This window comes from Mytilus galloprovincialis, chromosome 10 (assembly GCF_965363235.1).
Source record: "Mytilus galloprovincialis chromosome 10, xbMytGall1.hap1.1, whole genome shotgun sequence".
NCBI lineage: Eukaryota > Metazoa > Mollusca > Bivalvia > Mytilida > Mytilidae > Mytilus > Mytilus galloprovincialis.
This window is the reverse complement of record NC_134847.1, coordinates 8930235-8947204: the sequence shown is the minus strand read 5'-3', so window position 1 is coordinate 8947204 and position 16970 is coordinate 8930235. Positions and strand designations below refer to the sequence as shown.

General features: G+C 30.5%; 1 protein-coding gene across 11 annotated transcripts in view; it reads right to left on the bottom strand.

Moving 5' to 3' along the window:
* Nucleotides 1–2913: 2913 nt before the first annotated feature.
* LOC143049770 (synaptotagmin-1-like) overlaps nucleotides 2914–16970 on the bottom strand; it is an 87637-nt gene continuing 73580 nt past the window's right edge. For 10 of the 11 annotated variants that reach the window (XM_076223490.1, XM_076223495.1, XM_076223491.1 and 7 more), the window contains 5 exons: nucleotides 15740–15907; nucleotides 12503–12679; nucleotides 10567–10684; nucleotides 9387–9520; nucleotides 2914–6084 (listed from right to left, as the gene is read on the bottom strand). In XM_076223490.1, the coding sequence (XP_076079605.1) occupies nucleotides 5899–6084; nucleotides 9387–9520; nucleotides 10567–10684; nucleotides 12503–12679; nucleotides 15740–15907 (783 nt within the window). In that variant the 3' untranslated portion in view covers nucleotides 2914–5898. Of the gene's footprint in view, nucleotides 6085–9090; nucleotides 9225–9386; nucleotides 9521–10566; nucleotides 10685–12502; nucleotides 12680–15739; nucleotides 15908–16970 lie in introns of all 11 variants that reach the window. The other variant, XM_076223499.1, reaches the window with a different exon arrangement.

Genomic DNA, 16970 nt, shown 5'->3' with positions numbered 1-16970 from the left:
TCTGTATTCATTTGTATGCCCCACCTACGATATTTTTTTAGAGGGGCATTTTGTTTTCTGGTCTGTGCATCCGTTAGTTCGTCCGTTTGTCCCGCGCCAGGTTAAAGTTTTTGGTCAAGGTAGTTGTGGATGAAGTTAAAGTCCAATCAACTTGAAACTTATTGCACTTATGTTCCCTATGATATGATCTTTCTAATTTTTATGCCAAATTAGAGTTTTGACCAAAGTTTCACGGTCCACTGACCATAGAAAATGATAGTGCGAGTGGGGCATTCGTGTACTATGGACACATTCTTGTTGATAACGTTTTTCTTCTTCACAACGCAGTTGTTAAATTGTGGTTTCTAGTTCTTTGTACCACAGATCCAGATGTATACACTTCATTCTCCAAGTTCACGGAGAACACGTTTTATCACGTGTATGTTCACTATTTACATGTATATATAACTGTTTGAAAGGGTTCATTTGTGGCAAGGTAAATGTATGCAGAAATCCATTCATGAGGCCTAGTAATCTATTCACATTGGGCAAGGATGTGCATAGTGAATTCACTATAAACATCATTGTATTTGGGTTATGGATTTCTGTCAAAGTTGTTGTAAAAAGCGAGATAACACAGCTTTTCCCCAAGTAAAAAACTGCAAAGCACACTTTTTGTTGAGGTTGAAAAAATACTGCAGTACAAAAATAAATTTCATTCAACTTTTTAAAAGGGCAGTTTTGTACACTTTTTGTGTTTGACTAACCCCTCTTCAACGATGTAAAGGGGTGTATGATGTAAGCCATATGTCTTTGAAAGATCTAGTTTATACATGTAATTTGGTATGGTATAAACATTATGACTTCGAAATTCACAAGGTTTAAGGAAAAGTAAGTTTGTAAAAAAAGCCTTGTTTAGAAACTAGTCTTATTTTGATTGATCTAAATATTCCAACACTTTGAAAGATATTCAATGCCATTTTGTACTAATATTATATTCATCCACCCATAGATACATTGTAAGCCTGTTCTAAAGAATTCTTTCCATTCTTCGCTGACCTCTTGTTTGATTTTTTATTGTTCACTTTCTTATGTAGATGTCAAGTAAGTTTTCAAAATTTCCTTTAAGGTACAATACTTGGACCTTGTAAATGGCGGATCCAGCGGGAGGAACCCCCCTTTTTTAAATGGCTGGATCCGTCCCTGCTTGCTTAACTGTTTTATTGAAGGGCAAAATTGTTATTTTTCAACAAATTTTTCTTTATGATATTATCCTGCAGTTAAATTTGTTCAAAATCATATCACATCTCTTTATTTTTATATGGGTCAAGTCTTTTACTGTTTTATAGTATTTTTGTTTGTTTGTTGTTTTGTTTTTATGTATGCATTCAACTTTGCTGAAAGGGTTTACATTACATGTAGGTCCAAAATATGATGTGTGTATCTTTGCCTCCACTCATAAAAGCGTCTATAAAATATACTTTGAATACTTAATAATGAAAATGAGTGCATTGTGCAATTTTTTTATAACCATCATAATGGAACAGTTTTATCTGCATTCTGCTGATAAAAAAATCTCAATATTTCAATCTGTAAAAGTTTTCAAGAATTGAAATATATTTTCATCTGACCCTTTTATTCAACATGGTTGAAAGTATCTTACTGGTGATCATGAAATTTCCTTGCTGTTTACTACAATCAATTTTTGTCACCTCAACACTTAATAAAGTTAGATCTTCTGTTTAAACATTTTACATGTATTGTTGTCCGGGTGCAGGAATTTCTCGCTACATTGAAGACCCGTTGGTGACCCTCTGCTGTTGTTTTTTATTTGGTCGGGTTGTTGTCTCTTTGACACATTCCTCATTTCCATTCTCAATTTTATGATTGATTGTTGGTCCAGTGGCAAATATGTATTGTTGTAGAGCTGTTTACCTATTTTGTACGGCACCATCAGTAGTCAGCACCCCATGGCAGTGTTTTTGTAAGAAATATCATAATTTAGATGGAGTCTATACATTTGCCAAACTGGCAAAAGAAAACTATTGAAATTTTGAGGCATTTTGGAGTGTGTGGATAGGGTTTACAGAAAAGAGAAACATGGACAAAATATATAAAGAATAAAAAGAAAATGGAATAAAAAATAAAGAATAGACTAATGATGTGCTAAAATATAAAGAATAGAGAAAAAATGCCTAATTTGTTTTGGCAAAAACAGAAAATGTTTATACAATAAACTAACCAGAAATCTGTGAAACATATGGTTATCCCATTTTCTTTTTGAACTGAGGACAGTTTTGTCTGAGGCACTTGAAAAATAAAAGTACTTGTAAGCACTGAACGGTAAAAAATGCTAAAATTCATTTGTGGGAAGTAAAATTAAATATTGCATTGGTTGTAGATGATTTAACAGCAATACTAGACAAAGGAAGATAACTCCAATTTTTAAATTAATTGTCTTTTTTTCTTATTAACTCTCCATTTCATTTTGTACATATAAAAAAGAAGATGTGGTATGATTGCCAATGAGACAACTGTCCACAAGAGACCAAAATGACACAGACATTAACAACTATAGGTCACTGGACGCCTTCAATAATGAGCAAAGCCCATACCCCATAAGATGGCTTTAACAATGACATCATTTATAATTTTAGAGCAGATATTAGATTCCTGCATGGACCTTGCAAAAGTTATGTAATTTTCTTGACAAGTGTAACATCATTTTGTGCCTTGAATATCTGAGCATATAATTCATGGATAAATTTCTCAAAATGTTTATGGATAGAATGTATAGAATGTTATGATCATTGCACTATATTTTGTGTATCAAAAAGGTAGTGATAAGTCTTGGAAAATTTAGATATCTAGTCAGTCCCATAAGTTTTAGATAGCATTTCATGTAATCTTTACCTAATAAAAGCAAACACAAGATAAAAGACAAGACAGTTTTATTCACCAAAAGAGAAAAAGTTTCTACAGTAATACAGTGGAATGATAACTATGTGTGACCTTTATTGTTTAACCTTGACATGTCCATCAATCTACTGTCAAGGTCAGAGACAGTGAAACCTTTATCTAACCTTGACATTGTCAGATGTTAAATTTGCTCATCCATTCCTACATAAAAATATTTAAATTTAAAAATTTAGTATATACGTTAAAAATAGATTTCGAACATTTGAAAATTCTGCTAAACAATTTTTAAATAAATGTTAGAACATTTGCATTTTTTTTTCTATCAAACAATATACTGAATAAACTAAGACATACATACTGACAGAAATTGATGGACAAACCTTTTTCTGCCAAATAAAATATCATGAAAAATACTGTTTCCATAGTTTTTATGTAAATAAACAAACAATTTCTATAAATAAACAAAACACTGGTCCCATACAACCATGGAATTAAAGCAATAATTCCCATAATTCTCAACTCAGTATACTATAAAAGAGTTGTCTCCCTTCCCCAACCCTGAGAATAACTCAAATTTATCCATGTATGGCCATTTGTAAATATTTTGTCACAATAGCTATTTCTTGTATCTGCTACAGGAATCTACACAGTAAACTTTGAGTGTGGTGCCAATAAGGCAAAGCAAAATCGTCAGGATTAGATTAAGTAACAATACATTTGAGAAAGAAGTGCTGTTTATCTTCATGAACAATTTAGCTACATGTATTCAGTTATGTAAAATTTGGAAACATGAACTACATAAACTTTAAAAAAAAAATGGTTGTAAGTGTGAACTTGAAACTCATCCACTCCATATATTATAACCTTAACTTGAGGCTCAAGATGTGTCGTAACCTTGGACTTCATTCAAGCTAGAAATAACAAAAGGAACAAAATATTTTACGAATGGCCTAAGGAAATTTTATGGGTATGACGCTACAAATAAAAAGATTTGACATTTGTATACTACTGTTCACAACATAAAATCATCTTCTTTTTACATAATGTTACAACAAATTTTTGTTATATTTTTGAGAATAATTTGTATTTACAAGTGAAATTTATGAAACAAAATAATCATTTTCTCCCAGAATTTTATCAGATCTTTAGTATTCTTAACCAGCTCAAAGAAAAAAAAATCATTTCAGTATCATACCTCGTCTGGACTCAGGAGATATGAATTTGGTGAATGGTAAAATCTTGACTTAAAACTTAACAACATTTACAACCTCTTCCTGACACTAATGTATTTACATTTAAAGTTTCCAGGAAACAGGGAATGGAATCACTCCTCAAATAAAAATTTGAGAGTCACATTAGAATGTTTTTATAAATATTTGAATGTGCAAGCTTAACAGAATCAATCTATCCCTTAATCACTTTTAAAAATCCGCCCTTAGTATAACTTTTTTAATCATATGATTAGAAATTATTTGCAAATCTTTTTCTCTTTTGTCTTAAATGTACAGAAACTGAATGACAATAAAGAAAACTTAACTCTATCACAGAACAAAATCACCGCTATAGTACTCAAACTTTTAACACCAACTAACAAGCCAATATCTATTTACAGATAAATCTCGATTCTTTACTCATTACGCTTCAAACCTCCAAAGAGAGAACATTCAGTGTTCATCAATATCAGCTATTCTTGTTCTTACAAAAGTTTTAACTTTTTTTTTATCATAAAGATACCATATTTGCTATATTATTTTTACATGGTTCTAATTTAGCCAGAAATAATAAGAACCATATCAGTTTTCATAATTTAAAACTTTCCACAATATCTATTCCCTTGCTTTACCAATCAGAAATGGTAATATATTTTGCCAAATTATGTATTCATTTTGCTCAGCCAATCACAATTTGATATATATTTTCTATGTTTTTTTATTCCATTTCTATACCAATCAGAAATGGTGATGTCTTATCTAAAAGAAGGAGCAGACTCACTATTTCAATGTTTTTGGAAAGATGAACAATTAATACAGCAAATACAGTATAAATACTTCAATAAAAATATCTATAGATAAAGCTTATAAATGCTAGTCCAGCTAACATTCAAAATGTGTTGCACTTGGCGTATATTTTAACCAGTACATGTATATTTTGTTTTAATCAGAATAGTGGCGCCACTTAACAGGCCAATCAGATTAGACTTTGGTCAATCTTTTTATCTGGTCCCTGGGAAACCAGTTTGATACTAAATAACCAGGTCACATTTTGTGATTACTCAGATTTTTATAAAATTTCAAAAACATATAACAGAACTAGAATATTAATAATCCAGAACATTAAGTATTGAACATTAACCCATAAAATAAAATAAAATTGTATCACTTTAATATCCTTCATCATTACACTCTAATGTGTAAATTATTTAATATTCAAAGTTCAGTATTAGCATGAAAATTTTCAGATTTTTTTTTTGAAATAGACTAAATGTTTGTACATCTTTTTTTTCAATTATTTTTTGTATCTTATATTTCAACAACACAAATAAAACAAGATAACAAGTTCGTTTAACACATAATAACATCATGTTCACATAATTTTGAAATATATTTGTGACTGTATTTTAAATATGATTTTTACAATATTTTAGATTTAAAAAAATCTATAACTTCACAAATGAAGGGAAATTCTAATATACATTTCTCAAAATTCTCTATAGACATGTTTTCAACAATGAACTGTTTAATACTTTACAAGGTCTGTTATAATCATGGACATTTTTTTTACAAATCAACACTTCAATGAGAACTTCTTTACACCAAAAATTAACACTTCTTCACAAAAGTGACCTACATCAGATCTTCCAATGAACTTTAACCTTGCTACAATGTGTGAAAAACATAAAATTTACAGTGAGTTTTATGATTTTATATGAATAACAATAAATATATGGATTTCTGTTGATTGCACAAGAAATTCTACAGATTCTTCTAAAGTTATCTCCCCTTAATTTTTCTCTGGTACTTCCTGTAGTGTGTGCCACTGGGCAATAGGTCGCCTTGGGTTGGCAAGCATGTCACTCCAGTGACGTAACTCTGTTCCGCTTGAGTTACAACCTAGGTTAACACGTCCAATGGGCTCAGATGTACCTATTCTGTCATAATCTACGACAGTTACTATCAAGGAAACTTTCTGAAAAGGAATAAAAGATAGAATTATAATTTGCTGATTTCTACTAAAAATAACTGCAATTTCCACATAAAGATATGATAATTTTTCATTATTACAAGTTCATTTTTGAAGTTCTCTTTATAACCATGCTACAGACAAAGATATTCTTTTATTTTTTTTTCATATTTAAAAAATTTAAGTATGTTGCTGAATCGAAATAAGGAACAAAACAATTTGAAAGATTCATCTTCAATTTTGTCATTGATTATTTATTAATTATAACTTGTAGAGGAATGTTTGCATTTTTCATGGTGAGAATTAAAAACATAAAATCTGCTAGCCTATGTGAGAAGAGTTAAATGCTCTCGACTGCACATTACAAACACTGACAATAACTTTTTAATGAGTCTATCAATAATCTATTTTGAAAGAAACACTTTGAAGAATTTGTCTTATTCATATTTTGCTTCATCTTTTCCTAAAAAGGTTTGAACCATTTACACTAGACATTAGGCAAACATGGATGATTTTATTTCTACAAACGATGATATTTACAATCTCAATGTTCATGTCAGATATCAATACCTATCAGTTAAATTAATATAATTACTTGGATAGTCCAAGAAAGATAACTCTAGTCAAACAATGAAAAAATTGACAGTATTATTTCTTGGATACAATTTTTCTTAGATTTCATGGGTAAAGAACCACAAAGGACAAGGTTGACTTTATGCCATATATGGCCTTGAATTTCAACTTTATCATAACATTCAAAATGGCTGTAATTTAGTTAAGCTGATCTATTTCAAAAGCCTTACTTCTTTGTTTAAATAAATCTCATCATAAGAGTATATTTCATATAGCATGTATAGTGGATATTGATCAAATTGTGTATTATTCGGACCTAAAAGCTTGAGGAAACCCTTGGCCACACCAAGTATGCAAAATGTTCTGTAACCCAGGGTTGACAATGGTGATATTAAATCCCTAAACACAAAAATGCCTGTTGTATTCCAAGTCAAATTGGACCCAGTATATCATAAAACAAACTACTGATTACTGAATACAAATGCTTGTACTTTATAGTAAGAGTTGCATAATTATAGACACAACAAGTACTACATGTATTTCATGCATACCTACCATTCTTAATTACACACAAGGTGATTCAATTTATTTATTATAATACCTCTTGGAGGTGAATTTTCAGTGACTGCTGGTGATTGTGTAGGATAATCTCAATTCACCAGCAATCCTCCTGATTCACAGTGAATCACTCAACACCAGCAAGAGTGATTTTTTTGTTATTAAAACACCTTGTGATTACTGATAATAAAACATTCATACAACACAATTTAATATGTACAGTAAGAACCACCTCAAAGTTGTAGCTTTTTTCCAATTAAATATATTTTAATTTGGTTTGTCACTTTCATCTCCAAATACATGTACATATACCTGGGTAAGGTGGGTGGTAAAACAACAAATGAAATTATATTTTGTCCATAAAATGCCACACTTTGAGACAGTCTACCATAAAAACAGTTCAGTGACAGATATTTGACATGTAAATCGTCCTTAGAATCAAATTTCATAATTTGATGAGAGAATTCTGATAATAGATTTAAAGAAAAGACAGGAATCAATACTTTAATTTAGTAATATGCTACAAATGAAGTGAAGAAAATAAGTTGAATAATTTTAGAAATAAAAAAAACAAACTATTTAAGGTAACTTTTCAGGAATTAGACATAATTTGAAAAGTTTGAGGCAAATTTTGTTTTCTTGCTATGCATGATATAACGTAATAGATTTTGAAGAAAAAAAAAACTGCCCATAAAAATTAAATAAAGTACTTTGCTTTCCATCCAAATCCAAATACAAAAGAATTAAATAATTATTTAGCAATGAAGGTTTAAATAATTTTGGTCATTGCAGTTCATACTAATAGATATATTTATGAGTTGCAGATGCCAGTTACTACATGTATGAAATGATTCTGAGGACCTGTTCCCTGTGCATTGTTGAACTAAACAAGTGTTCACTCAAAACGTAATTCATTGAAGTGCCAGTTAATGATTGAACTAAAATAGTTTTAAACAATATTTCTGTGCATTATAAAAAATATCCACATTTTCTGCATTTACACAATTAACAAAAAGTGCAAGAAAACTAAACTGAAAAAAAAAAGTCATTTCAGGGGAGATAAGTCATACAATTTAGCATTTGAGTGAAAAACATACTAGAAGGGAGCGTGCAAGTTTATTGTTGTTCAATAAAAGGAATCTAATCTGAAACAACTTATCAACTAGATAAGGGTGTGTGTGAGACAATCCATTCCTTTAAAGGGAGACAATCGGATTGAAAAGGGAGGTAATTTGATTAAGAATCACTGACTGTTGTATAATATTTGACATTCCAACTACTAATATAATGCTTTTTAAGCTTTAACAACAAAGACAGCAAACAGCTGAGATATGATATTGTTAGATGCCATTAAACAATTCTGCTATCTTCTTCCACAATAAAATAAAACAAAAATAATTTGAAACTTGAAGAAAAAGCGTTTGATAAAAAGAAAAGAAATGAAAAAGCAAAATGAAAATATTATTCTATTAAATTTAGCAGTAAACAATTACAGAACAAAAAACAAAGATGTTAATAAAAAGTTAAAGTTATAACAATACAACGTATAAGGAAACTTTAATAAATTACTGTCTTATAATTAAAAATAATTAAAAAAAGAAGAACATGTAATAAATAATGCCTTAATTTTTATATATCGAGTGTTATCAAAATAATATTTGCTAAAAAAAAAGGCTAATAAATATATTTATAATTCTTACACTAAAACTGTTTTCTTATTTTATTTAATAGCCTTTTTACAAATTTTAAAGTTGCTGATAATTTGCTACAAAGATGAAAGAAGATGAGCAGACGTTAGTTACTATGACAACATAGAATATATGTGTTAGTTGTCACAGGGAGCTATGTTCTACAGTGCAGCTTCACTACTACGACTGGTACCTGAACTTGTTCAAAAGGAACCTCAAATGAGAAAGACTCATTATAGTATGGATTCAACGTGAACTTCTTTATCGTGGTTTTCTTCTTTTTTACACGTTTCCCGCCTAGCATCAAACTAAGTTTAACATATGGATCTGACAAGAAAAACAAGACAAAAATAACACTATAAATAGAAAAATAAACAAACATGCTTGTATAACACCAATATCTTGCCTTCAATGGCAAGAAAACATTAAAACCTGGGAGTCAAATGCGAAATAATTAGAAGGTCAAAAGGTCACAAGGTGTGAATGTACCTGTATCTGTTCAAATGGAACCTCGAAAGTGAATGACTCATTGAAGTAGGGATTCAAGGTACATTTCTTTATAGTCGTTTTCTTTTTCTTTAGACGCTTGTTTCCCTGATACAAAGCAATTTTCACATACGGATCTGGTAAACAAAATGAAACAAATTAGTGTACATGGTACATCATGACATTTTCACAAAAGATGACAACTGCCGAGTATTTAACATTAATATTATATTTAAACATAAAAAAACTGCTCTTTATACTAAACTCATGCAAAATACATCTATTTTAAAACATATTCAAAAACATGCAGATTAGCTAGAATAAATGAATTTTAAAATTCAGAAATGCAGAGACCATGATTTGGGTTTTATTCTTGTTTTTCACTGTAGACTCTACTGTGGCTTTACTTTTGGTCTTTTTCTGAACTTTTCTGTGAAAAGATCTTTATCTTTTCAATCACTATTAAGTAGTACATATATTTTATCACTGGCAAAGAATGTTGGTCCTTTTTTTCATTTGTCTGTAAGAAACATTTTCCACAGGCAACAGGTACAAAGTAGGGCAATTGCAAGGATTAAAGGTATGTGACTTCTGCCATTATCTTTCAGAAGGATACAAAATTTCCTTCCTAATTTTCTTCATCTTTCTATTTTAATATCATTAACAGAATTTTATATTGTCAAGAAATGATAAATCCTTCATATAAACCTGGCTTGAAACCTAAATATGAAGTTCTAATTCAACAGTATTTTGTAACTGTCAATTTTAGAAAAGCAGCTTATTACTGCCTAAATCTTTCACAATTTCTGTAGCTGTAAACACTATCACATGATCAAGTAACATAACATGTAGATGATATTTCATTACAATCTGAAATCTGCAAAGTGATAAGAAAAATGTCCATACAATAACTTTTCCAAAAACTACAGTCTAGTAGTAATCATAATTAAACAAATTTTACAAACATATATATCATTTTAATGTTCAAAGTCTGAAGCACAAATAAAGTATAAATAACTTATTCAGAAATGCGTTATATTTTTATCATTTATCTTTAGAAAAACTTTTTTCAATGAGAAGATAATAACAAAATTTATAGCATTTGTTAAATTTTTGAAATGGCAAGTTACAAAACAAGATTCATATGAACTCCTTAATAGCAGACTACAGTTACTATGGTTACCTGATAAACCACCAACATCCATCTTTTTAAGGTTTTTGGCTTCAAGTATAACTACAGTTAGTTTCCCTGCTGTGGGTACATATCTGAGGGAAAAACATATGTCACCCAATTTATTTTCCTGCAAAAGAAAAGATTGCAATTAAATGTTACACAGATTGATTGATTTAATGGTGTTTGTGACACTTTCAGCACTTTCGGTTATTTCCTGGCTGCCAGTTTTTATTGTTGGGGAAGGCAGAAGCACTGAATGGAATAATGTCTCTAGCAGGGAAAGTGGCAATCTTGGTCAATTATGATTAGAACTGAACCAAACTGTGTTGATGTGCTAGTGATACAGCAGACGAACTACTTCATTTGGTCTCTGGTGGAGAGTTGTCTCCCTGGTTAATTTACTTTCTCCATACAATCTAAGGCTCATGTTTTACACTCATGACAATTCATTTGAAAATTTATGAAACAGTTTTTAAAGAACAATTTTAATTTAAAAATTTTAAATGTATATATCTGAAATACAAGTACATGGACCTTTAGTTAATTCCATTTTTTATAATGTTGATGTACTTGTATTATACAACATAAAAAACCCAAAGATTGATGAAAATGATGATCTTTTTAGTACAGACAGTTAACATTCATAATATAAAATACATAGCTAAGAGTATAAGGGATAGCCAGGAGTGCTCCTAATTTGGAGAAATAACACAGTAGTGGTACCAACCCTAAACCCATAACAGTAATGCAATAGAACGATTATGTCTATTTTAACTGTATTTGAGATTGATTTTTTCCCTCTGTTTTATAACACTGACGTCATACATAATCCATATTCAGATTAAATATTTAATGGATATATATTTAGAGCTCAGCTAGGTGTTTGGAAATCAATGGCGCTGTTTGGAAGTGACATATGAAAACTTAAGGTTAATTAGTTATCGTTAGAATTATCTATAAATAGAACAATAGCCGGTAGTTCATGACAAGTGTCACTCTGTGATGGATTATGTTATATTAAGACAAGCTACCTGAAAAAAAAAATAGTAGCTAAATGGGTGACCTCTTTTTTTTCTTGGAAATCCTTTCAGAAGACATTGTCCTAGAAAAGTTTTATTTAACACTAAGGTGAATTGAGAATTGAGATAACTGGCCGAAAATCTACAAAGCTGTACTAATCTTTACCCAGCTCAAGTTTTTCTGATATTGTTTCACATTTCACAGCGATATAATACTGTTACTGTTATTATTCATCCCTTATTTTATTGATTTTGTATTTACATTGTATCAAAGATCAAATTTATTCTTTGAGTGTATGTTCACTAGTCTTAATATGTCTTTCAATTAATTTAAGACCTTTCAATTGATATTTTATAGTGCATCTTTCTATGCTGCGATGTTACACTATTGTTTCAGATAAGGGTGAAGGTTTGGTACCATCAAAACGTTTTAACCCACTGCAATTGTTTGCACTTGTCCTAAGTCAGGAATCTGATGTTCAGTAGTTGTCGTTTGTTGATGTGGTTCATAAGTGTTTCTCATTTCTTGTTTTCTGTATAGAATAAAAAGTTGGTTTTCCTGTTTGAATGGTTTCACATTAGTAATTATTGGGGCTCTATAGCTTGCTGTTCAATGTGAGCCAAGACTCTGCGTTGAGCCAAAACTCTGTGTTGAAGACCGTACTTAGACTTATAATGGTTTACTTTTATAAATTGTGACTAGGATGGAGAGTTGTCTCATTGGCACTCATACAACATTGTCTTATATCTTTCTAGAATGGGAACTATAATTCTTTAGACTAAATAGAGCTAGTTTGTTGTTAAATAATAATAAAAAAAACCAACCACAAAAATCGATTTTCTGTCATTTAAAACTTTGTATCTTTAAAATATCTTACAAAAGTCAATAAAGTTCTTGAATCATGCATTACTAGACTTTTGCTTACCTTTTCAGAATCATTATCTGGACTAGCTACATCTCTCCATTCCTCTATCACTTGACAAAGGTCAACAGAGTTCAGAGGGACTTGTACTTGTCCTATTTGATCGTGTTTAGAAAATCTGTCGAAATCATAAATAGCAAACACCAGTGTCTTTGACCCTGTCTCAGCATAAGGTACATTCTGAAATAAACAGTAATAAAATTAAGAAAGGAAATAAAGTTGAGAATGGAAAGAAAATTGAGAATTGAAATAAATTTGAGAAAGAAAATTGAGAATTGAAATAAATTTGAGAAAGAAAATTGGAAATGTGTCAAAGAGACACCAACCTGATGAAAGAGCAGAAAACAGCGAAAGGACACCAGAGTGACCAAACATATTTTGACAAATTCAAACTATTTTAAATACACATTTATAATGTTGCAACAACATAGACAACATCTTGTAAACACCCATTCTCTTCAGAGGAGAGAAATAATCAGATGTATTTCTCATGTGAAATATAGTTTTTGTTTCACTCATGGAAATCTAAACTTTTCGTTTTACAGGAAAATAGTTTTTGTTTTAAAGGGAAATATGGTATTTCAATGTGATATATGTTAAAACATTCTTTATTACATGTGAACAGACTAATTTGGCGTTCCACTTAACGCCCATCAGATTGGTTCCTAATAAAACCTGGTACATAGTAAAAGTGCAATTACTCCTGTACTTTAGTTAAATGTTATTATGTTATTATGTATAGAAATTAACATCACAGTGTGAAGCACTTGTCAATCATTATGCACTTCTAGGCAAATTACATAAATTATATGTAAATTGATCTGTTTTCCTCTCTTTTTTATGGATGCATTTATAGTGAAAATCAATTCCAGCTTTAGAAAATGTGTCTGTATTTGAGTTGATTTCAATGTTTTTAAATTTGAGAGCAATTGGACATCATTAAGGTGTTTTATTCATTAATATATAAGGTCTTTTTACAAAAAAATAAATAAACAAAAAGATCACTGGTAAGATGCAAATGAGAGAATATCCACCAGAAAACTAAAGATTCATCAGTGATACATACTCAAATCAAACAAGTGAAACTGCGAGCTACTGCTCACTGATGATACCCCCGCCGCAAGTGGATAATATTAATAGTGTAAAAATATGCAAGTGTTCGGTAAACAGGAAGTTGTCGAGTGATGAATCTGAAAACGCATCACACGGTATAGCTGACTTATAAAAATCCTGAAACCAAATTTCAGAAATCCTTGTATTGTAGTTCCTGAGAAAAATGTGACGAAAATTTTTAACTTGGTTATCATGTGTAAAATCATACAAGTGTTCGTTAAACAGGAAGTAGTCGAGTGATAAATCTGAAAACGCATCACACGGTATAGCTGACTTATATAAATCCTGAAACCAAATTTCAGAAATCCTTGTATTGTAGTTCCTGAGAAAAATGTGACGAAAATTTTCAACTTGGCTATCATGTGTAAAATCATACAAGTGTTCGGTAAACAGGAAGTTGTCGAGTGATGAATCTTAAAACGCATCACACGGTATAGCTGACTAATATAAATCCTGAAACCAAATTTCAGAAATCCTTGTATTGTAGTTCCTGAGAAAAATGAGACAAAAATTTTCAACTTGGCTATCATGTGTAAAATCAGACAAGTGTTCGGTAAACAGGAAGTTGTCAAGTGATAAATCTGAAAACGCATCACACGGTGTGGCTGACATATATAAATGTTGATACCAAATTACAGAAAGGGTGGATGTGTAGTTCCTGAGAAAAATGTGACGAAAGTTTCATGGGACGGACTGACTGACTGACGGACGGACTGACGGACGGACGGACGGACGGACGGACTGACAGACAGAGGTAAAACAGTATACCCCCCTTTTTTAAAGCGGGGGTATAAAAATTCAAAAAGGCCAAATAAAGCACAAAAATAAAGAGCATTGAGGACCCAAACTTAGACTGACTTTCTCCCTAGTGTAACATACTAGTCTTTATCTAACGTTTTACAAATTCTTCAAAAGTTTTTTTTAAAAATTACACCAAGGGCTTGCATGCAGACAGTTAACATTCCTATTGCATAATTCATATGGTCTTTTAATAGGCAAAAACAATAATTGTAAAACCTAAATCAATAATGATGTAAACTACGCTGGAATAGTGTGGGGAAAACTATAGACTTAAATAATTTGATAATATTCTAACATGTTCATGTGATTAAAATATTTTATAAAAACTTTTTTCATCTGACATTTTCACATGAAAAAATAAAACTTCCTGCATCAGTTTTAAATACTATGTGTAACCAGCTGATATTTTCAATTTCAAATTAAAGAGAACTGTGACCTTCAAATGTGACCTTTATGTAACATATTTACATCAAGCTGGTGCCTAAAGTCTGATTTAATTGGTTATTTTTCTTACATTATTTGTATTGTGTTACAATTATTTGTTCTAACACTAAATGTTTGTGTTTTTAATTTCACACATGAGAGAAGTTACCTCCCCCTTACTATCCTAGATCAACAGTTATCTCCCATTGGGAATAAAAATTATTGTATTGGAAGACATTTCCTTTTATTCATATTAATGGAAAATTAAAATTCAATGATCTATGCAAAATCATGAATTTTAAATGAAAAATACTGTTTGTTTTACAAAAATAGTCAGTAAATAATGAATTGCCATATGAATCTATTGATAAAGAATTAAGGCGACATGTCTATCATGTTGAGCATAAATAAAATCTCTTGTTTTCATTTAATTCAGTTTGATTCTGTAACATGGTATCAAATCTAATGAATTAGTTAATCTTGCATTGTGGTTTTAATTATTATATAAAGGATTAAGAATATTTGCATGCATCAATATCTAATTTTGTGTGTTGTGTTTTATATATAATACTACATTTGAAAATGCCTGTCAGGAATATGACAGATGTTGTCCATTCGTTGGATCTGTTTTTTCCTTTGATTTTGCCATTTGATTTGGATCTTTCTGAATTTTCCTCGGAGTTCAGTATTTTTTTTATTTTACTTTTGTTTGTCTTTTGCCAAATATTTTTTTTGGTCATGGAATTGTCAGTTTTTTCACTTTATGAGTTAGAATATCCCTTCGGTATCTTTTGCATCTCTCATTGAATTACAAACACAGCAAAGAAAATGATTATATCTTTTCTGTTTTTAGATGAGTTTTTTCAACCTCTAATTTTTTTTTAGTAGAAATAATTGCGATACCTTGAATATAAACGTTTCATTGAAGACAGGATTAAGTGTTTTTCTGTGGACTTTCGTCTCAAATTTCTTCTTTTTGTCAGGAAGCAGGTAGACTTTAACATAAGGATCAGATGTCCCAGACATATCCATTCCAGGCAGATCTGCGGCTTGTATCACACCAACACTCAACTGAAAATTAAAATATTATAAGATTTTACATAATGACCTAATGAATGAATATTAAAACTATTTACCATAATTTTAAAATAGATTCTGTAATATATGAGGTTTTTGCCAGATGGTCTATTTTTGCTAATTATGCATTTTCAAAAAATCTGCCAAAAAATTTACTTGCATAAATTTGATCTTAGAGGAACACAAGAGTCAAAACAATACAAATATGAAAAATTTAAAAGACTGTGTGGATATACATGTTCTATACTGAACAATTTAATGATCTTTCAGAGTCATCCTTGATAGATTGAGATAAAATAAAGTTTTATCTCAATTCAAGGATGACTCTGAAAGATAAGATTTTAGAGCTATCTTGCTATTTGGGAATAAGAGCAAAGATAGATGTTTCAGGGTCAGAACAATTTGTCTGGGGTAGGCTGACACCAATCATTCTCATAACTATTTTATTTAACTTTAAATAAGAAGATATGGTATGAGTGCCAATGAGACATATCTTCATCCATATCGAAATGTATTAAAATTAACAATTATACGTCAAAGTACAGCCTTCCAGATTAAAACAGATCATGACTAACTTATTATTCCCATTAAACAGTCTTTATTACTTTACAGCACATTTACTCTATCCTCTCTTCTTAGGACAGAAACCATGGACTAGAGAACACTGAAGCAATGACATGTTTGAGGTCAGAATATGGTTGTTAAATCTATTCATTAATATTGTAGACTCTGGTGTTGAATGATTTAAGGCTGGACATATTGTTTCAACATGTGTCTATTGTTGATGACATTATGCTGACCTCTAAGTGTCTTTTAATTAGTTTTTCTATGTCATTGGGCTGCTGTCTCATTTCAATAAGATCCATATCTCCTTTTGTTCATATTGACAGAGGACTAAACATCAATCCATCGATTCAGAAACGATTTTCTTTTTTTAGACTGATTACTTGTACTGGTACCAGCTTGAGAGCATCACAGCTATGCAAAACAAACACTTAAACCATCCCACAACAGCGATCGGTACAATTCTCTTCAAATAAATATGGAAAAACTGCCT